The sequence below is a fragment of the Trichoderma camerunense genome (genome assembly GCF_050948025.1).
Source record: "Trichoderma camerunense strain CBS 138272 chromosome Unknown V8C40scaffold_18, whole genome shotgun sequence".
Classification (NCBI taxonomy): domain Eukaryota; kingdom Fungi; phylum Ascomycota; class Sordariomycetes; order Hypocreales; family Hypocreaceae; genus Trichoderma; species Trichoderma camerunense.
The window spans coordinates 142,258-163,434 of NW_028145352.1; the positions used below are offsets into that span (position 1 = coordinate 142,258).

At 50.8% G+C, this 21,177-nt stretch overlaps 5 protein-coding genes and 1 non-coding gene across 6 annotated transcripts; 1 reads left to right on the forward strand and 5 right to left on the reverse strand.

Annotated features, from left to right (window-relative positions):
• Window positions 1-663: 663 nt before the first annotated feature.
• Window positions 664-5,204, reverse strand: V8C40DRAFT_78100 (molybdopterin binding aldehyde oxidase/xanthine dehydrogenase). The gene is made up of 4 exons (XM_083223418.1): window positions 4,929-5,204; window positions 2,649-4,844; window positions 790-2,589; window positions 664-714 (listed from the first exon to the last, which is right to left on the reverse strand). The coding sequence occupies exons 1-3, from the start codon at window positions 5,111-5,113 to the stop codon at window positions 867-869; spliced, it is 4,104 nt and encodes a 1,367-aa protein (XP_083069423.1). The 5' UTR covers window positions 5,114-5,204; the 3' UTR covers window positions 664-714; window positions 790-866.
• A 1,383-nt stretch (window positions 5,205-6,587) lies between these two features.
• V8C40DRAFT_269213 (kynurenine--oxoglutarate transaminase) lies at window positions 6,588-8,256 on the reverse strand (the record flags this gene model as incomplete). The annotated part of the gene is made up of 6 exons (XM_083220059.1): window positions 6,588-7,081; window positions 7,143-7,358; window positions 7,418-7,587; window positions 7,653-7,725; window positions 7,818-8,077; window positions 8,195-8,256. The coding sequence occupies 6 exons, from the start codon at window positions 8,254-8,256 to the stop codon at window positions 6,588-6,590; spliced, it is 1,275 nt and encodes a 424-aa protein (XP_083069424.1).
• An 814-nt stretch (window positions 8,257-9,070) lies between these two features.
• Window positions 9,071-10,256, reverse strand: V8C40DRAFT_269214 (kinase-like domain-containing protein; the record flags this gene model as incomplete). The annotated part of the gene is made up of 2 exons (XM_083220060.1): window positions 9,071-9,814; window positions 9,906-10,256. 2 exons carry the CDS (start codon window positions 10,254-10,256, stop codon window positions 9,071-9,073), a joined length of 1,095 nt encoding a protein of 364 aa, XP_083069425.1.
• Window positions 10,257-10,882: 626 nt separating this feature from the next.
• On the reverse strand, window positions 10,883-16,372 carry V8C40DRAFT_253674 (JmjC and ePHD domain-containing protein). Its single transcript, XM_083217668.1, has 3 exons — window positions 15,818-16,372; window positions 12,647-15,720; window positions 10,883-12,587 (listed from the first exon to the last, which is right to left on the reverse strand). Exons 1-3 carry the CDS (start codon window positions 16,133-16,135, stop codon window positions 11,471-11,473), a joined length of 4,509 nt encoding a protein of 1,502 aa, XP_083069426.1. The 5' UTR covers window positions 16,136-16,372; the 3' UTR covers window positions 10,883-11,470.
• A 1,439-nt stretch (window positions 16,373-17,811) lies between these two features.
• V8C40DRAFT_t179 lies at window positions 17,812-17,883 on the reverse strand. Its single transcript has one exon. It is a non-coding gene; the product is annotated as a tRNA-Gln (tRNA).
• A 1,123-nt stretch (window positions 17,884-19,006) lies between these two features.
• On the forward strand, window positions 19,007-21,159 carry V8C40DRAFT_78275 (histidine phosphatase superfamily). Its single transcript, XM_083223419.1, has 2 exons — window positions 19,007-19,737; window positions 19,809-21,159. The coding sequence occupies exons 1-2, from the start codon at window positions 19,202-19,204 to the stop codon at window positions 21,040-21,042; spliced, it is 1,770 nt and encodes a 589-aa protein (XP_083069427.1). The 5' UTR covers window positions 19,007-19,201; the 3' UTR covers window positions 21,043-21,159.
• The last annotated feature ends 18 nt before the right edge of the window (window positions 21,160-21,177 follow it).

Below are 21,177 nucleotides of genomic sequence, written 5' to 3' on the forward strand. Positions count from 1 at the left end.
TACACAACCACCAGAAGAAAAGAACAATAACCACCCAGCAACAAACCGAACCGAGAAACCAACAGCATTTTGCCATCTCATCTCATCTCATCTCTCGTCTCATCCCAACTTTCACCTCATCTCAACCTCCCGAAATATGCACATCCCAATTTACCCTACACCTAAAAAAAGATCGCCGTATTCCGCTGCCCGCTCCCTAAGCCACCGGCCCCGAAAACGGATGCCCATTCGCCCATCCCGAAGCCACATCCCACACATTCCGCGCATTGCACATGCAGGACCTCGGGAACTACAGGCTTGAAAACCGGGAAACCCAATTACATTACGCCCAGACAACTGTAAAGAACAAGATGGAAGAGAGAAGCGGCTAACTCCCCCCTGCACAATCCCGTGTGAAACCGTCGCATTTCAGCCCCCCGAACTGCTTTGCCCTTCTCCCGAGTTGACATGCCGTGGACAAAATGAACCAAGTTTCGGCTCGGCGGTTAAAACAGGCTGCCGTGACGTGCCTTCTGCCCGGATGGCTTTCGCGCATATCGGAATATCACGGGATGGCATCTTCTGCGGCGCTAAACGGCATTACCTAATGCCTCTTTATTTTTGTCGAGGCCATGCGGAGGATTACGGAGGGCCCGTTTGGGAAACTCACTCATCAGGCATGGGTTCTTGAGTTGATATTGATTGATCCAACGCTACAGTACCTGGAGCATAAGCCTGCTGCAGTAATGACATGATTAGGAATCAAATGAAATGACATGACATGAACCGCAATGTCCCTGAAGTACTAACCGGCTATGCAAGCCAACAACCTAGTAAAGAAATCCTTAATAATAAACCAGTCGTAAATCGTTCAAGCTGCACGAGCTTCATATAGCCACAAAGAAGCCCTTTTCACCCTCCTTGGGAAGCACTCGGGCCTTTCTCATGATTTCATCCTCACACATCAACCGGATCCTCTCGGGCGTTGCTGGGCTCTCCAGCCTAAGGAGGCCTTCGCTGTCATCTTTCCCTACCAAGGCCTCGACTCCCGCGTCCTTCCTCGCCGCCTTGAGCGCATGCCTGATGGCGAAGAAGACGGAGCTGCCCATGAAGAGCGGAGGCTCGCCCACACCTCTGCTGCGCTGAATCGTACGCAAGTCCTTCCACTCAACGTCCTTGAGGAGCGTCACGTTGAATTCCTGAGGAATATCGCGGAAGCCTGGAATCTTATACGCTCCGGGGCCGCGTGTGAATAGGTTACCAGCCATGGCGCCGTTCCGTAACCACAAAGACTCTTCCATTGTGAAGAGTCCAAAGCCTTGCATGAAAGCCCCTTGGATTTGGCCATAGTCGATTGCTGGGTTGATGGACTGACCGATATCCATCTTGATGTCTGCCCGGAGGCAGGTCGAAGAGCCGGTGAGGACATCGATTTCAACCTCTGCAGCGGCAACTCCCTGAGTGAAATAAAAGAACATCTTGCCCTTATTCTCGCCCCAGGTGTACCCAATTTCGGGAGTCTTGTAGAAACCCTGGGCGGACAGGTTGACACGATCGAAATAGGCTGCATGGGCTAGCTCCTCCATCGTTGCTTGTGGTCCGAGTTTCTCTCGATAGGGGGCCAGACGCTCGTTGAGCTGTTCGCAGGCGTTGAAAATTGCATACCCGTTAAGATCGGAGGACGCAGACGCCGCTGTTGAGGAGGTATTGGCGACTGTATTGGTCGAAGTTTCCGAAATGAAGACATTGTCCAAAGGGACCTTGAGAGCTTGTGCGGCAATCTGGGTCATCTTGGTGTGAAGTCCTTGGCCCATTTCAGTGCCTCCATGAGCTACCAAGATAGAGCCATCGTGGTAAATGTGCACCAGCGCTCCCGCCTGGTTGAGGAAGAGAGCCGTGAACGAGATTCCAAACTTGGTGGGAATCAGGGATATTCCCCTCTTGCGCCACTTGTGAGTCTCGTTGAACCGATCGACGGCAGCCTTGCGCTCTTGGAAATTGGACTCTTCCTGCACTTGCTTGTACATGAGTGGAACGTGCCAATCCGTGACGGGCTGGTTGAAGTGCGTCGGCTCAAGGGGTTTGTAAAAGTTGATTTCTCGTAGCTTGTCAATGGGAATGCCCAAACGGTCTGCGGCCTCCTCCATACAAGTCTCTATGATGAACATGCCCTGAGGGCCACCAAAGCCACGGAACGCTGTGTTGGAGACAGTGTTGGTCTTGCAAATGCGCCCGCGGACGTGTGTGTTGGGAATGCGGTAGCACCCATCGACGTGCGAGACTGCTCGCTCAAGCACCGCCGCGCTGAGATCAAAAGTCCAGCCGGCGTTGTTGAAAATATCGACATCCAGAGCCTGAATCTTTCCGTCCTTGTTGAAGCCAACCTTGTACTTCCCGAGGAACGGATGCCTTTGTCCCATAGTGAGCATGTCCTCCTCTCGTGTCAACATGCAGCGTATTGGCCTCTTGGTCTTCTTGGCCGCAAGAGCCACGGCTGAGCTGAGGATGATGGATCGAGTCTCCTTGCCACCAAAGCCACCCCCTAGTCTTTTGACACGGACGACGACTTTATTTGCGGGTACATTGCAGACACGAGCGGCAAATGTTTGGCTACATGGAGCAAGGTTAGTTGACAAAACTACTGAGGCTAGACATGTGCAAATACTTACGTTTCAGTTGGATTCTGCGTGCTGGCGAAAATCTCCATTGCTCCGTCTTCAGGACTGGGAACGACGACGCAAGCATTGGTTTCGAGGTAAAAGTGCTCTTGACCGCCCATTCGCGCGGTACCTGTAAAGACATAGTCGCAGCCTTTGAAAGCTTCTTCAACGTCTCCAGTCTTGATCTCGCGAAAGCATGGGTGGAAGCTATCTTGCTGGATGGCATCCTCAATTGTCAGGACTGCTGGCAAATCCTCGTATTCCACCTTGACGGCTCTTGCCGCTTCTTGGGCCTTGGAAGCCGACGTGGCGAGGATCATGGCGATGGCTTGGCCAGCTGTAAGTACTTCACCCTCGGCGAAGAAAAGTTCATCAAAGTTGGGCGGTCCAAATCGATTGGCTGCTTGAGAAGGCATATCAGAGCTATCGACATAGTCAACTACGCCGGGCATGTCGAGGGCAACGGAATAGTCGATGGATTTGATCTTTGCATGCGCTCTGGTTGAAAGTACCCAACAGCCGTACAATTCGTTCTTCAAAGGAGGGATATCGTCCGTGTACTGGGCCTCACCAGTCGTTTGCTTCAGTGCAGCAACATGAGGGTTCGACTTGCCCGTGACAGCCTGTTCGTATGCGGCTGCCGTGTGAGGATCAGTTCGGCCATAAGAAATGGATCGTTCAATTTCATCAATGGCCTCCTTGTCAACGTGTTCGCTTTCCCCATTGAGGATGGTGAGGATGTCGTGGTAGAAGCGGTAGAAGAAGCCAAGGGCCAACGCTTTTCGGTAAGATGCCATGCCACCGGGGACGCTGAACTGGAGATCAAAGTCTTTTCCGAGCGCACTCATGGTCCCTTCGAGCGTCTCCAGCTCAGCGAGGCGCTTCCCAACCAGGTACTCTGCCGCAGTCTTTGCCGAGACGGTCATGGCAGCCATGCCGCCATAAATAAGGTTGCAATCTGTTACAACACCGTCGTCGTTCAGTTTTACCCTCAGTGCCGCGGTAACAATTGCAATGTCGTCATCTTTTCGTTTCGCCTGCTTATAAGCTCGGTAGAATTCTCCCTTGGCTGCCGTAACGGGAATCCTGAGGGATGCGATGATGGCATCTTGAGCAAGTGCCGTTCTTCGGTACCCTGTGAAGAATTGTGATAATGGGATCTCTGTCTCCTGAGTCGCAGACTTGGCCACCAAAACAGCATTGGCACCCCACAAAGCTGGGTTCAAATCAGATATGGGTGAAGCGGTGACTAGATTTCCTGCGGGAGTCCCGACGTTTCTGATCTGCCGCCCAGCAAAATATTTCAGTTGTTTGAGGATTCCCTGGAAGACCTGCGACCTTTCATTGCCATAGCGTTTGATGGCTTCTTCGCAGATGTGCTCGAAATCTGTCAGAGTTACGTTGCCGCCAATTTCGAGGTGATCGTTCTTGAACTCGTACTGCCGCAACTCGGCAATGTCGCCGACATAGACTGACACGGGGTACTGCAGGGCCTTGAACTTGATTTCGATCTGTGTCTCTGTGCTTCCGCTAATAATCTTGGCCTGGGGATGCACACTCTTGATCTGGAGAAGCTGATCCAGGGTGACAGGCCGGAACCACTTCTTTCGCTTATTACCGAAAGCGAGGGGCCGCAGTTCGTGCTTCTTCAGAGCTGGAGGGAAGATGAGCTCCGTATCAGGGTTGTACTCGATGAATCCCGGAGGAGTGAATCGTTTGATAGGCTGGTCGTTGTTCATTTTGTCCATGCAACAACCCCCCTCGGGCTTACCATTCCCATTTTCCATACAGCACCCCCCGCCACCGTTGGTCTTGGCCTTGCCACACGAGTTCTCCATGCTAAAGGTGTGAGCTGCGTCGAGAATAGATCTGTATCCTGTGCACCGACACAGGTTGCCGTCAAAAGCCTCTTCCATTTCATCCTTGGTTGGGTTGGAGTTATTCCGCAGCAAAGCATACAGACTCATGACAATGCCCGGCGTACAGAAGCCGCACTGGCTTCCATGAGACTTGGCCACCCGTTCTTGTGTGGGATGCGGGTTCTTTGTGTTGCCAATCCCCTCAATGGTAACGACATGTTTGCCATCGAGACTTACAAGAGGTGCCAGACAGGCATTGACACTGGCGTGGTAGATTTGTTTTGTTGTTGGGTTATACTGGCTTACAACAATGGTGCAGGCACCGCACCCACCCTCACCACAGCCGCTGTTGGATTACCTGTGTCAGCTGGATCATCCATGATGGCAGGGATATCTCATCAATGTAGGGAAGCAAAAGGGAGTTTCGTACAGTTTGGTTCCAGTCAGGCCAATGCCTCTCAGGTACTCGAGAACTGTGATTTCAGGATCGATGTCGTCGAGAACGACTTTGGTTCCATTGAGATAGAAGCGGATTGTGTCATCAAACTTGGCAGTCAGAGACTCCAGCGAGTCCAACTGACCGTCCCGTTCGGGAGATATGGCAATGGGAGCCATTGTGTGGCGGATTTAAGGAAGAGGGACGAATATGAGGACGAATAATCGAGGTGAGAGAAGGTATTAGGACATGGCAAAACGAGACGAATGATTAAGGATGCTGATGAGGGCAGCTGGAAAACAAGGATGCAGTATCGATGGATTATTCGATGAAACTCATGCCACAAACACGCTCTGAGATTGATGCTGATGGAAGTGAAACAAGTACAGCATGTATGCCTAATGTTCTACCAAGTGGCGACACGATATTTAAGTTGGCTGGGAGAGGCGGCGGTACCTGGTAGTAGGTACCTGACTATCGCCTCCGGTGCGCTTCAGCCCAACGGCGACCCGTACCCGTACTTTCCGCTGCAGTACCCAGTGCCGGTGCATACGCCTACGCGGATACTAACCTAGTGGGTATAGGATACCTGTATCAATGGGCACGGGGCAAGATAAGAGTTACAATATGCACTGCTCTGACACCTCGCTGAGCTAAAGGCAAACATGTGTGTGACAGGCATTCCCCAGGACGTGCGAAAAGGACAAACCGGTGAAATGCTGGAAAGTTTAATGTCTGGCACGTGGCGGAACTCCCAATCCCGTAAAGCCGATGCCAGCCCTGTGTAAGCCATGGACCTTGTCTATCTGTGCCTCGCTTCAATATGTTCAATATGATTGCAGCTGGAAAAGGATTCTTATTGTCCATCACTGATACACCGATTAATTGAGGATGAGCAGGCATTTAGAAGGTGTTATCTGGCGAGTCAATAGATGATTTAATGCTAACCGTCCAGTATCACTACATGTGCTCGCACTTTGATACCCATCGACAGTGTGACTTATACGGGGCCGAGACAACTTGCTATGATATCTTCCAATGCAAATCAAGTCCCTATCATTGGACCCTATCTCCATCCAAACCCATATAAACCCACCACAACCACCAAAACAGGCAAAAACAAAGGTCCCAAACTGTCTCCCCTTTGCTATCACTCCAGGTGTCAAATTCAACCAGATCGCCGTCCCGTTTCACCCCTCAATCGAACCCCACCGGGGAAACGCGCTTCGGCCGGCTCCGCTGCTGAGATGCTACTCCACCTATCGGCAAGCTCCACGATAGAAGATGAGATTCCGAGGCTGCGTAATCTCGACTAATCGGTATGACTATTTGTCGACGCGCGACACATAATATGGACGTCGGGATAATTTGTTATCAGCATAGAGTTTGGCTATTTATAAGCTGCGCTTATGGCGTGGCGTTTGTAGGTAATCAAGGACAAAGAAGAGCAGTCTAAGATGAGGAGGAACTCCAACTAAGCAAGTTCTCGTACTCTGTACATACTTGTAATATCGTTCATTGATGTTCCTATGTGGAATGGAAAATCTATTTTATCCAGCATCCCGGGAGTACCCCGCAAAAGCTTTCTCATCTTACATTACCTCAGCCTCGAGTGACGTTGAAATCCCTCCTCTGCATCCTTGAAAGCCCAGTTTATTTCATATACTTCTTCAGCCCCCTCAACCTGTTCTTCGCCTCCTCCAAAATCGAATCCTCCTTGCAGACCGCAAATCGGAGGTAATCTTCCGCCATGTGCGCATTCTCATCCGTGTAAAACTCAGTCGGCGGGATAGCAGCAACACCAACCTCCTGGATCAAGAACCATGACAGCTTAAAGTCTCGCGGCCGGCTTGCCACGTGGGGAGGGAAGGGGTAGTCTTCCGGCAGTTGAACCTTGTCCATGTTGACGAGGACAAAGTAGCCGCCTTCTGGCTCCGAGTAAGGGAGACCAAGTTCGTCCCAGACCTCGTTGAAGCGATCCATCTTGCCCTTCATGTCGCGGATGGCATCGTCCCAGAAACCTTCGGCCTCGGCCTTTTCGAATCCAACGGCGCAGGCTTCCTGTAGAGGCGAGACAGACGAGTAGCAGATGCGTGTGTGTGCCGCAGAGACATATTTGATGAGATGCTCCGGGCCCATGAGCCAGCCTAGAAAAATAGAGTCAGCATACAGGAATATTCGTCAACATTCAGGACATGAGCATCGTACCAACACGCCAACCTGTGGCGTAAAAGTTCTTGCCAGCAGAGCCAACCGTAATTGTCAGCTGCTCGATCTCAGGAGACAGGGTCGAGATTCTGGTGAAAGGCACGTAGAACAGGCGGTCATACACCTCATCGGAGAGGATTATGATGTTGTTCTTGACACACAAGTCACCAATCTTTTGCAGTTCATCTTTGGAAAAGACCTTGCCAACGGGGTTATCTGAAGCATCATTAGTGCTCAGGCTCTCTTGTCTATGCATTTAGAAGGGATAGACGTACGAGGGGTGTTGAGGACAATCATCTTTGTCTTGGGAGTAATGGCTCTCTCTAGCTCGTCAAAGTCGATAGTCCAGTCGGCTGCTGAAGAGGTCTTGGTGGCTCCGGTGGCCGGAGGGTGCATGGGTACATAGACAATCTTGCCGCCAGGCATCTCGATGTTGCTAATGTACCTACATTTCCGTGTGAATAACTCATGGCAAGCAAACACTGTCATGGTGAAACGTATGATACGTACTGGTCGAAGAAGGGCTCAAAGATAATGACCTCGTCACCCGGCTCAATGAAAGCCATGAAGGCACTGAGCATACCTGCAATAACCCAGAATTGTTAGGAATTAGACTGCCCCAGCTCACTCAACAGCAAACACTCAACAGCAAACACACAACACGACCAAACTCACCCTCATTAGCTCCCGTCGTAATCGTCACCTCAGTCTCGGGGTTGATCTTCCTCCCCCAAAAGGGCGAGTAGGCATCGGCAATAGCCTTCTTTAACCTCGGCCTACCCTTGGTAGGCGAGTACTGGTTGCAATCGACGCGGTCCAGCGCCTCCTTGGCAGCATCGAGAATGAATTTCGGCGGGTTGTAGCCGAAGAAGCCCTGGCCCATGTTCACAATGGGCTGCTTGGGCGAGGCAGCTGCCGCCTCATTGACAATGGTCCTATCCGTTTCTCATCTCAGCATTTCTTTGTCCTTTTTCCTTTGTTTTTTTTCGCTCATCTTACAGCCCATATGCACTTGAAGCTCGCCACCCCCTCGTACAGTCAAGTTCACTTACCACACATCCTGCTTCTGCCCCGACACTCTGGCCGCAGGTTTTACTTTGAAGCTGCCGCTCATGGCTGAATATGATCTTATGAGAGCTGCGCTATGCGCCACGGGTCCTTTGCTAGCTGCGAACACGACTCGACTGCGGACGGTACCAAGAGAAGACGCTCGCAGAGCAGAAAAAGACATTGAAGAATGGAAAACTCAACACCCGCTTTTTCCCTCTCTTCCTTTCTCAAATGGGTTAAAGTAGCCGGTGATGCAATCGATTAGGCGTGCGAAAAAAAAAATAGAGAGGATAATGTAGGGAGGGTCACGGATTGGTTCCCCCCTCTCTCGATGTGCCGGCTATAACCACGATAAGCAACAAAAGACGCGGCAATTGGGCCGTGGAAACACGCAAAAAAAGAGGCACGGCTCGGGTATGAAAGAGTAATCGATATGCACTCTCACGCCCTTGCAGATCGCGGGATTCCTCAAAGGATCTCTTTTGTGACAGTGAAACGTGGTTGCGACATCGGCTTAAACAATTGCTGAAAACAGCCCGAGTGGATGACTAAGGGATTGCGGGGGTTTAGGCGATGGCGTCAACGCTCGTGGACTTCATTGATCAGTGCTGGTCCAGTTTGGAGTTTAGCACATGAAACGAAGCTATCTCGGGTATAATTTTTTTTTATCTATTCCGCTCTATTTCCTAGTCTAGCTATATGAATATGGGATTGCACCCTATTCATTTGATATCAAACAAAACAAAACTTCCAAGTATAACGCTGTGACGATACAGCACAATAGCTCTCATCTCAAACAACAAACAAATCAACCAGCGACCAAATTCTCCCCAAGGTATTCCATCATAAAGTCATTATCCATCAAAATCGAGTGCCCTTCACCAAAAAGAAATAGGCTTGAACCCCTCAGGCGACTGAATTCCCAGTCCCTCCGTGCCCTTGCCCTTAGACCCATCTCCATCTTTATCCAATTGTTCCAAAAGCTTCTTGGCCTCCTGACTGCACTCTGCCGCCGTAATATGTCTATCAGACGCGCGAACCAGCATCTTTCCGACAAGTTTCACAAGTCCGTCGTCTGGATTAAGTGCCAGGAGGTCTCGTGCTTGTTTGCCACAACGTCCGGTATGTTTGTACACGTCGTCGTATATCTTCTTCTTATGTGTGACTCGCATCTCCGGCGCTTGCGCCATCATGGTAAGCAAGGTGATTCCGAGAGCCCAAATATCGTCTTCCTTGCCATCGTGGCGGATGTGCTTCGCCATCTCCGGAGACCAAAATTTGTATGTTCCAGTCTGTATGCGCCTGTCCTTGTCGCCATAGATCTCGGTGCCGCAGGCTTGACAGTCTGCGCAGTCCGCCAGAACAACTTCGATGGGGTTCAATCTGCGGATGAGGATGTTTCGTGGCTTGACATCCGAGTGGTAGTAGTTCTGTTCATGGATAAAGGCAAGCGCATCCCCTATTTGGCTCATAACAAGGAGGATGTCCCTCTTGCCCATGCCGCCAGGAACGTGATAGATATGCTCACCCAGGTCTCCCTCTGCACAAAGCTCGGTGATGAGGATCTTAGCCCCTGCAGCTTCACCTTGCTGGTGGAGTTCAACAAATTTCAAGATGTTATTCTGAGCGATGAACATGTCAGCTTGGTTCGTTCAAAAAAGAACAGCTTCTGAAACAAACAAAACGTTCTCAACGGGAAAGTGAACTACTCACATGATTAAACTTGAGAAGTATCTCAATCTCCTGATTCAGCTGCTCATCGCAAGACGCCTTGCCAGCAAAAAGCTTGCCGTCCGCAACCCTCTTGACCTTGGTGACGACAGACCAAGCTCCCTGACCCAAGACACTGCCGCGGAGATATTTGTCACAGGTGTATATGCCCTTATTGGCATTCGAATGCGCTTCATCTTTCTCATTCCAAGTTCTGTGAGAAGACCCTGAATCCGTCAGTGAGGGCTGCGAGTGCCAAAGTCCCTCGGCAGCGGCAGTATCGCCGGAGTAGGTGCCCATAGTGCCATTGGACTCGATGGAAATAGTTTTGCTGGAGTTGGTGGGGGTGGACATTTTGTCCTGCGGGTGTTGGTGCAACAAAGAGAAGGTGTTCAGGGTGTGATGAAATTTGAGGTAGTGTTTGTAGAAGTAGTAGTCACGTAGATGTGAGAGCAAATGTGAACACAAATGTCAACAATGTCAAAATGGTGTTCAGACAAATGCCGAGAGCTGAAGAATATTATCCAAGAACGTGACAGATTGTGATGGAGAGATGTGTGAAGAAAAGAAAAGAAAACAAACAGAAGACCAGCAGACAGTTCAGTTTAAATAGAAACCCAGCGTGAAAGTGTAAAGCCTCCTTTGGCCAGACAACGGAGGGACATGCAATTCACGTACTCCCACAAGAGTAGTTCTACCTACAACCTAGAGTCTGTGAGTGCCCTACTGCTTGTACTGGGTTCAACAGCTGCTAAATACCGGGCGAATATTGCGTTTGAGCATGTTTACCCCCAGATACTTTCTATGGCTGTTGTTTATATATAATTTATTCAAATGTTGACCAGGAAACACGCAAACTCTGTACATATAGTTCATGGTAAAGGAGGCGAGTATCTTCAACGCCAACAGTAACATGTTTTTTTTTTCTTTAGATAACGATTGTAAACACAATACGAGACATCACCAAACCAAGTCTGTGCATATAGTTTATGGCAAAGGAGGCGAGTATCTTCGACGCCAACAGCAACATGTTTTTTCCCCCAGATAACGATTTCAAAGAGAACACAAGATATCACCAAACCAAATCAAGAACTATGAAAAGAAAAATCCCAATTGTCGTGTGACTACCTGCGGTATGTAATATAATAATACAATTACGTCGCCGTAACTCTCTCCCGATAGAAAAAAAAAGCAGCTGCAGCAATCGTCGAATCCTCCTCCGCTTCCATCGTAGCAATGCTACTTTCTTCTAGACTTGAGCCTCAAACCAATCGCCAAATACTCCCGTTCCAACGCCAGACGGCAATTTCAACACGCCAAAAAGCAAGGACACAAAAGTCCAAATAAGATCCCTGGTTTTTTTCATCGACTGTGCCGTTATAACGTAGTTTACGTAACTTTAATAAATCATGATTTGTCTGACCAAACCGTCTCCCCCGAAAAGCAAAAAGAAGAAGAAGAAAATATGAAGAATTTGTACAGGCGTACGAGAAGTACCACCATGAATCTGCCGCGAGGCGAAGTAGAAGTGAAACTAGGATGCAGTCCTTTTAATGTCCGGTCTCTGTTCAGTTTGAAGGCCGTCGCTGGGATGCTTTTCTCAAATTTTCCATCATCCTCTCGACAAACTCCATAGATTCGCAGCCTGGAACGTCTGGGAATCCTTCGGGCTGATGATGCATTGCGGTTTTGGTAGGGCTGGACTGTGGGGCTTGGCCATCCCCAGTCTGCATATTAGTCGTGATCGTGGTTGACAGTACTGAAGCTGCAGACATTGGCTTGTCTGGAATTACATTATTAGAAGTGCCATTTGGAGACTCGTTAATTGGCGCCACAGTCTCTCGAGGAATTTCTGATGGCGCTTTAAGCGCGAAAGAACTTTCGTCATATTCTCTCGAAGGAGCTGGTTGTGAAGCCTGCGGTAAGATCGGTGGTTTGGTTATTGCAGATGATGACAAAGGGGCCCCTGTACTTCCTTGGAATGACATTGAAAATTTGGGGAGCGGTACTGGAGTTGTGGATATTCTCTGAGGCGGTTGCACTGCTTTTGGTGTTGAACTTCCAGGGCTTGTTGACTCTTGCGGAGGTGATGGGGAGGATGCCACAGCTGCTTTTGTGCTGGGAGAGGCGGCCTGGGGACTTCCCGGCTGAAGAGGTGAATGCTTAGCGCAGGAGGGCGCAGGAGTACCGGCAGAGGGAGTCATGGCAGCCAAGAAGTTTGCTGGCAAAGGCACTGGAGATTGTTTGGACGGAACCTGCATTGCGGATTTAGTCGATTTCAGTGACAGACTGATAGCGGCGGGTAAGCCAACCTTGTACGACTTGGAGACCGGGGTTGGCTTGGGCTTGCTGGGCGGCTGGATCAGATTCCTATACTGCGCTTTGATCGCCGGATGGTATTGGTGGCTTGCAGTTCCTAATATCGGTGCAGGGAGCGTGGAAGCAGCATGCTGCGCCGACGTCGCTGTCTGCTGTGCTACGGGAACAGCTGGGCCGTTGTGTGGTGCAGGCACAGAAGGCGAGGCGTGGTATGGTCCTGGAGTGCTCACTGGAGACATTGCAGTCAAGGATGCCCGTCGGAGAAGATCGTTTTGATTTGCTAGCAAGTGTGCTCTCAAATCGCCTTCGTATCCGTTGGTGAATCCACCCCAGGGCGAATAAGGGGTTCGGTATTTGGATGGTTCCCTGTACAGCTTTGGTTAGTAACAAGTCACTATATGCAGCTGAACGGTCAAGAGACTTGCCTATTGTGATTGACTTGGAAAAAGGGGTACTTTTGATAGACCGATGAATGAACTTGCCAAGTGGGCTTGCCATATTGCTGCTGGCCATGGGTAGTTGGAGCAGCCCTATGATTTGCGGGAGTTGCCGAAGCCCTTGCCGTCAATGACGCTGGGAAAGAAGATTGTGGCTGCTGCTGCTGCTGCTGCTGCGGCTGCGGCTGCGGTGGTAGGGGTGGCGGGAATGCTTGAGCTCGATGGACTGCGTTTGCCCCAGCCATGTGGTCAAACCGTTGTGCTGGATATGGTTGATACTGGTGAAACGGTTGATACTGACGGTGAGTTGTTTGATACTGATTGTGAGCGGGAGGATGATGAGGATGAGTCTGGGGATGAGGAGGAGCGTTCGTCCCTTGGAATGAATAGGTCCCGGGAGGTTGGTGGGTGTAGCCGATGGGGGTTCTTGGTTGATAGACGTATGGCCTTTCTGAGCCCGTAGCGTTCGTGGGCGTCATCATGTGGCCCGCAAAAACACCCGTATGAGCGAACTGACCAGGAACTCCATAGGCTCTCTGCTGATATACAGGTCGCGCGGGTACAGGCTTGGGGGGTTTCGGAAGTGTATCCAGGAAATTGCCCTTGGGGTTGTGCCGTGGGTTTGACGGATCTTCGGTATACTGAGCCCTCGCCTCGGTCGAAGTCTTTCCGAGATAATACCAGACCTGGTCTTGCTTGCTGAAATCGACCTTGGCCTGCTGAGTGGTGACCTCGCTGGTGTGGAATTCTGCCCAAGTATAGTCTCCCTCGATAAACGGATCACCCTTTCGAGGCTTGTCATCCCCTTGATGGCGCTTGGCATTCAGCTTATCCTTTGCCTTTTGTGAAGATGGCAGCGGGATGGCATTTGCGGACGCCTTGGGTAGGTGGTAGTCGGATGGATCCGGAAGTAGCAGCCATTTCCACTCAACCTCCAGTCGGTCGCCGTTAGGAAGAAGGTCAACGAGTAGCATTCGCTCGTCTGGCCGATTTTCCACCACCATTCCGGCAAAGATTTCACCTTTGTGATACTGCATCTGGCAGATGTCTCCCTTTTGGAGGGCTTCAGCGGTCTTGAGAATGCGAGAGTCCTCTTCCAGGGCATCGCCATCCAGCTTCTTATCACGCTTGGTGCGGTGGAAGCGGCAGCTAAACTCAAAGGCCTGTTCTTTATATTCTGTCCCATCTTCACCAAAGACGGGCACTTCTTGCTCCTCCGTAAACACGCCGGCAGCTGCAGCACATGTTGCGTGATATGCCCTTGCGCATTTCTTTTGGGAACACTGGAAGCACGCCCCACGCTTCGACCGACAAAACAGGCATTTGAGATCCAGACGATCTTTGTGCACTGCAGTGACGTTGGAGACAACCTCTTTGCCATCCACCGTGTCGATGTATGTCTCTGGAATGTAGAGGGCGCAGAGACGATGGGCCTTTCTACCATCATCGGTTGGTAGAAACTCAAGGTTCGGGACATCGTTGGGGCACAGGCAACAGGGTGGCTCAGCCTTGACTTTGAGTCGTAGTCGGATCTTCTTGACCTTGACCTTAGCACCTTTGTCAGCCCGACCGCGCTTTCTCTTGCGGCTTGCGTCCTTGAATTTCACCCCATGGCCACCAGGAGGAGTGGGAAGCCCCAAGAGCTCGTCATCGTCGTCGTCTTCGTCCTCATCGTCCTCCTCCTCTGTCTCTTCGTACTCAGTCTCCTCGCCGCGCAGTTTACGTTCAATCTCATAGACGTTGACCCATACGCTGTCTTGGGCCTGAGCACATTCGCACTTCTTGGCAATCTTGCCCATCTCAAGCCAGGAATCGAGAGCAAAGTTGACTGCCTCGGCGCAGTTGTATCCCAAATTATAGCCGGAGTGATATCCATAGGGGTATGTGACGACAAATTCACCGGGATACGAGACGACTTTATTGACTTTGATACCATAATGCTGCTTCAAGTGTTGGGGCGAGATGAGGAAGGCCTTGTGTCTGAGGAACTGATCGCAGGCTTTGGCATCAGCAGGCCAAATACTCTTCATGGCAGTCTCAAATCGTCGAGCATCGGCCTGAGAAATGCTGTACCACTGTTTGGGAGCGCCAAAGTGAAGATAGTTGATGCTGTAAAGATCGACATCCTCGAGATGCCACGCAAACGTTGCTTTCCACATGCCAAGATAGAGATATGCCGTATTGACGCCGGGGACTTTTGTACCGAGAACGTCCAGGAGGTTAGGCAACTTGTTCAGATTCCAATTCTCGGTCCTTTCGTCAAAGAGCGTGCCCATCAGATCAGCACCATATAATGGCTGAGCATATGTCAGGGTTTTCCAATATACTCTCTCTAGTTCTTCGCAGCGCTCAGGTGTGTAGTCGGAGATGTCCATCCGATAGTCGAAATCCTTGAAGGCGGCCTCATCGATGACTGCAGAGGCTTCTCGACGACTGAATTTCCGGCGCGCCGAGGTTGATTGAATCTTTGGTTTGGCAGGCCTAACGCCACCCATTCTGCGAACGGTAGGTTGATCATCTTCGTCCTCATAGTCCACCTCGGTGCCTAACTCCTTTTCGATAGAGTCCATGACCTCGTCTTCTGCGCCTTCGCCTTCGCCTTCAGCCTCGACTTTTGGCGAGACGGGAGTCATGGGGCGACTCTCTTCGCTCTTCTTTTGCTTTCCCTTCTTGGGTGGTCGTCCTCTCCCCCGAGTCCTCTGAGAGCTGCTGCTAGTGGTGGCATCAGTAGTAGTAGTGTTCGCGCCCTTGGCAGCAGCAGGGCGAGCTCGCGTGGGCCTAGGCTTGTCTGCATTTGCCCGTCGCTCTCCACGCCTGGCGGGAGGCTGGTGTTCGCTCTGTTCGCACAGCTGCCTCCATTGCGGTATGTTGTATGATCGTCCATGGAGGATGTTAACTTGGCGGTATGTGCCGTTGGACCCCATGATGTCCTGCTTGATTGGTTCGCGGACTCGGACTTGCTTTACGAGATCGTCAAGGGGGGGCTGCGCATCCCTCCACTCATCTGGCGGGATCACCTTGATAATGCCCGACTTCATTCCATAGCTGTCGACTTTTGTCATCTATTGAAAAGCAAGGCTCAACAGTTAGCGAACAAAGGGCACAGAGCCAAACACAGGCAGACAAAGACAATTGGGATCCGAATGGCTGTCAACATACGAAACGCTTGAAATCCTTGAACTGATCCATGGTCGGCTTGAAGACGGGCACATTGCCAGAGGACCAATGGTCTGGCTGGATGTCGCCAATGTCGTCCAGGTCCTCAGCGCCGAGATCCGGGGGGAGCATCGGCGCATCCTCCAACGGCGGCTCGTCCTCGAGGTCGCTCAGCTCCGAGTCGCTCGACTCCGACTTGCCGGCATCGTTGCTATCGGGCGGAGAGTGCAAGAAGGCGGGCTGCTTGGCGCACTCGATCTGGTCGTTGACCTGCTCCTTCAGCGCCTCGGACGGCTCTGGGACGCAGGCGTCGTCTGACATGGCGGGTGGTTTCAGCTCGGCTAGGCCATCGAGCGGCTGATGGCGAGCGCAGACGCGATGCGACCAGGCAGGGCAGGAGGATCTTGTGCTATGAATTTTTGCCGTATTTTTTGCAGTTGGTTGGTTTCGCAAGGCGCGCGACGTACAAAGTCGAGATGCTCGGTGTGGGTGTGCGAGATGCGGTGCTTGCGCTGTGGTGCGTGGGACAGGGAGTGTGTCCACTGAACTCAAGCCTGTAGGTTGGTGATGATGCGGAGAAATTTACGGCGACGGGGGTGCGGCTGCCGGGAAAAGAGACTGGAGCGGCTGCACTGATCGCTAAGACCTGCTGTAGTGGGTGCAGTGCCTGTACTGTACCGTCAGCGTTAGTGGGCTCATAACACCTGAGCGTCAGGCCATTCCCAGCACTGGACGGAGCGGGTGCAGCGCTATGCATGCACTGGGCAGGGGTAAGGGGACCTTGAGGCGAATTCAAATGGATCAGGCTTGTGCTTCCAAGTCAGCCAGCCAATCTTTTGCTGATTCTGACGCCTCTATGGAGTCCCTGTAGCGGCAGTATGACTTGAAATCTCTCTGCTGGACATTCCCTGCCCTAGAACTGCCGTCCATGGATCTCAAAATTCAGCGGACGGGCAGATCTCACTCTTTCTCATCCTTGATTTTAGAGCTCAGGGCACGTGGCCGACACTCCAAAAGGCGCCTCTGATCAGCTGAATCCAGTTGCTTCGCCGCTTCTAATGCAAGGGAAAAGCCAAACATGGCTAAATAAGTGGGCCTCCGAATCTGCTCCACACAAACAAAAGGTACAAGGCAATGGGATGATCAATTCACGTTGCATCAGCCTGCATACGGCTGCTTGGTTTAGTAGTTGAATATTGGTTACATACAAGGAATCCTACAAAGGCGAGATAAGATATCTTGGGCATGCAGAGCGAGTATGGATGTATTCGTATTAGTTGCCTTGTATATTGCGACTAGCAAATTCAATAGATTAGACGGTAGTACGAGTACCAGGAGGAAGTGCGACATTCGAGCCAAGGGAGAAATGCCGGGAAATAGTACCGGAGCGCACTTTCCCTTTGCAATCTGCAAATTTCATGCCTGAGGCCGACATGCATAGCACACTTGTCCAAATCAGGGACAATGCTCGAGATTGATAAGATCCAAATCTGGCCGAATACACGTACTCCGGATTGAAATCGTGGAGGCGATATTAATCGATCAAGATTCTGGGGAGGGCCTTTCCTTACGCCGGTGCAAGTCGACGGATTTCCGTCTTAGATGGCATACCTTGCGTACGGTACCGCAATGCGGCGTGGGCCTCCTCAATACTCCATAGATGTAGTTGTCAAAGGATGGACGATTCCTCATCAACGTCTCGCCACTATTTGAAACAAAAGCCAACTCATGGCATCTGTGGACTTTGAATGCAATAAGACGTTTGTGTGAGGCAATGACTAAGTCAAAGAAAAAAAAAATTGTCAAGAAGGGGGATTAACAAAGTCGGAGTCTTGTGTTATTATTGTGCGCCAAAGCGAGGTGCAAGTTCAGCAGCATTCATCAAAGCACCTTTCAACGATGTGGGATTTAGAGGAAATGCTGCCACTGTGAAGGCATCGACAGTCTTGTTCATCTTTAGGAAAGACAAAGAAAATGTCAAGCAAAAGAGCAAAAAAAGGTTCCAGAGGGAGTCGAACCCTCGCTGGCGGAATCAGAATCCGCAGTCATAACCGTTAGACCATGGAACCGATTGAAGCGGTGATCCGCTTCCCATGGCTGGGTGATTGGTGGGAGGCATCCTTGTTATTAGTTATGAAGGCTAAGCATGGTGGGCCTTGAGCAAATGGCCAAAGCGGGGCTACACCCTTACTCAAACCAGAGGCTGAAATGACGAGATTGACAGCATACGAGAGTATGAAGTCGATCAACTTTGGCATGCATCTTTGACAGGTGTCAGAGTTGTTAAATGGCGTAGCTGAAAGTTTTATATAATTTATGCATCATACCTTGGCTATTCGATATCATTTAAGAGCTTGTGGTGTCCGGGTCTCCATGGTGTTTATCACCACTTAGACCTGACCTTGTCCAGGAACAAAGAACAGGTACATCAAGTATTCCTCTCGTCCAACGACATGGCATGTGATTCTGAAACATTTCATCTCCAACAATGGAATTTTCTTCATCATTCAAAGGCTGAATGTTACTTTCTGACTCAACTTCAAAAAGAAAAGAAAACGGGAATAGCTTCGCTTTGTCTTCTATTGACTTTCCCCTTGACGTCACTCAACGCCGCACCTTCGTACTTCGTCATGGGCGTCAAAGTTGAACCTATTTCTCCACAAACTCCAGAAGCTTGGCCGCAAACATCCAAGAGAAGAACTTTGACAGCGACAAACTCAATACGCGCAAATTATTGCCGGCCACAACTCCAGAACAAGAGAAAAGCCTTGGGAGCTTGGCCTGTCACTGTCTCTCCAGCCGAGCCTCTATCGAGCACTTGTCACAAAGCCCCGCACCTCCATCAACACCATCCTAGACCTTTCTCAGCACAATCACAGCGCACGTCAGGATGCACGGGACCAGCCACCCGCCCAAGCTGGCCGGACGCTGCCGCTCAGAAAGCTCTGGGATTCGCTGATCGCGGCGTGGACCCTCCAGCTCTATGCTTGTTTTAACCAACGGCGGAAATAGCTCGATGCGGGTTTGGCGAGCTGCTCGATTATGATTAGATAGCGATTCCTTCTGGGCTTCCTGGAGCAATTACTACACCATGCGATGGGTGGCTGACCTGCTCGGGGGCACGAATGAAGGCTTGAATTCCAAGCTCTCCTAGGGTCGGAGCTCGAAGCTCTTTTCTCCCATCATGTCCCTCAGCCACCTGCGACTTGGGTTGACAGGAGATTTCTTCTCGTCAACACCTTCGTTTATCGCGTACTCGCAGTCTCTGGCTTTGAAAACATCTTGAGTCGTTTGATCTTATCTTCGACTGGGGGCTTTATTTGAGCTGGCTGCTAGGCAATCTTTCACTTAGCCGAGAAGAGCAATAAACACCAACGCAAGAACAATATGGCGTCTCTTCCAAACGCCCTGTCCATCTTTCTGTCGATAGCAGTTCTGAGTCTCTGCATCTCAGCGCAGTCCAGCGACAAGCCAAACGCAAAAATTTGGGGTGTTGTTGCATACATCAACCATGGCGAAAAGACTCCCACTCTTGGGGGCTTCAACACCGTCCTCACGCCCATGGGGGCCCGGCAGATGTGGAGGCAGGGGAGCGCCTTTCGCAATCGCTATCTGGGTACAGAGAATTCTACCACGTTCTCAAATTCAACGGGAAATTACACAATCCAAGGCATAGCCAAAGATGCCATCGACAATGACCAGCTCACCATCATGTCGCAGACAGACGACTGGGTTGCGGCGGGCGCTGTGGCTTTCATGCAAGGCTTGTATCCCCCGACGACAAACTCGTTCAACAACCTTGCCGGTGGTCAAGAGATGGCCCAAGATGTCTTGTCCAATACGGGACCGATTGATTACCCTCTAGGAGGATATCAGTATCCCAGCATCGAGACTCTCTCCTTGTCAGACTCGGCATCAGTTGCGTAAGTGAATCACCTTGTGAAGCATTCTACCATTTTTCATCTCGTATGCTGACTTACTCATGTATATGAAGTATCCAAGGGACTGTTGGCTGTTGGGCCTGGGATACCAACGTGAATCTGATGAAGCAAAGTGATCCCATAGGCCGTGCAAGGTCGACTCAGAGCCTCTATAGGTCTCTCTTTGCCACTCCTCCGCTCCAGGGCACCATATCCAACGGTTCAGTCAACTATTGGAATGCGTATAACATCTTTGAATATGTCAACTATATGAATACGCACAATAAAACCGTCAACACTGGCTTGGGATTCGCCAACACCACCATTGGCGTACTCAAGAAAAATGCCTTTGACTTGGAGCGGGCCAAGAACGGAGACAGCCTGAGTGCCATCCCAAACTGGACTTACAACAATATCACCACCATCGCTGGTCAGACTCTCGCTATGCAAATCGCAAGTTCGCTCAGTGCCGCCACCTTGGGAGCCCCTGGTAGCAAACTTACACTAATGTTTGGCTCCTTTGAGCCCATATTGGCCTTCTTTTCGCTCATGGGGCTCTACAATACAAATAACCTGCTTTCTGGGCCATTCTCTACCCTCCCAGACCCCGGTTCGGCCATGATCATTGAATTGATCGGCCAAGATTCGGGAGACAGCGCCGCCTTACCATACGCTCAGGAATTCATGGTTCGATTCACTTATCGAGCTAATGCCGATGTTGGTGAACCATTCAAAGCCTATCCACTATCTTCAGATAGCTCTGATAGTCTAGTTATACCTTTCACGGAACTCCTGGGCCAGCTTCAACGTGTCTCTCAAGACTCTTTACAGTGGTGCAGCACTTGCCGGGCACTATACGCGCCTTGGTGCACCTCATCTTCTACATCTTCTTCCGACTCTTCTTCTGCATCCAAGAATTCATCCGTCAGTGCCCCCGTCGCCGGTGTTATTGGTGCCATGGTGACGCTGGCTGTGACTGGCCTTGCTGCACTCGCTCTTTATTTCTGCGGAGTGTGTACTCTTGGACGACGCGCAAAATCCAACTTGCGGAGCGGCTCCCCTGGTGGCTTCAAAGGAACAGATAAGAAGGCGAGTGATGTTGACGTTGCAGTCACGAAGCGTGGAATGGCGCACGAGAGGATGGGCAGCTGGGAATTAAGAAACGGGTCAGGCCAACCGCCGACTGCATCGGCCGGCATAGCGACGACGAGTCCGGGAAATGACACGTTCGATCCACGACATTTTGATGACGAGGACGACATGAGCATAATGGCAGCGCAACCTGTGAAGATCCGCGAGAGCGTCTAGTGCTTCAAGGTGAAAAGTTGAGAGATTTGGTATATGATATCCTGCTTTGTGCTGTATTTACTTGGACACGCTGTTGGACGATGGGAGAATTACCAAGGTAAACCCTTCAATTGGGTCAAGTGATGGTGGAGTCTT

Excerpts from the sequence above, each read along its gene's own strand:
- V8C40DRAFT_78275 (XM_083223419.1), top strand. The coding sequence starts at position 19,202 with ATGGCGTCTCTTCCAAACGCCCTGTCCATCTTTCTGTCGATAGCAGTT. Across the intron at positions 19,738-19,808 it reads TCAGACTCGGCATCAGTTGC|TATCCAAGGGACTGTTGGCT; the intron begins GTAAGTGAATCA and ends ATGTATATGAAG.
- V8C40DRAFT_78100 (XM_083223418.1), bottom strand. The coding sequence starts at position 5,113 with ATGGCTCCCATTGCCATATCTCCCGAACGGGACGGTCAGTTGGACTCG. Across the intron at positions 4,845-4,928 it reads GGCCTGACTGGAACCAAACT|CGGCTGTGGTGAGGGTGGGT; the intron begins GTACGAAACTCC and ends GTAATCCAACAG. Across the intron at positions 2,590-2,648 it reads ACGCAGAATCCAACTGAAAC|CCAAACATTTGCCGCTCGTG; the intron begins GTAAGTATTTGC and ends TGCTCCATGTAG.
- V8C40DRAFT_253674 (XM_083217668.1), bottom strand. The coding sequence starts at position 16,135 with ATGTCAGACGACGCCTGCGTCCCAGAGCCGTCCGAGGCGCTGAAGGAG. Across the intron at positions 15,721-15,817 it reads TCAAGGATTTCAAGCGTTTC|ATGACAAAAGTCGACAGCTA; the intron begins GTATGTTGACAG and ends GCTTTTCAATAG. Across the intron at positions 12,588-12,646 it reads TTCCAAGTCAATCACAATAG|GGAACCATCCAAATACCGAA; the intron begins GCAAGTCTCTTG and ends AAAGCTGTACAG.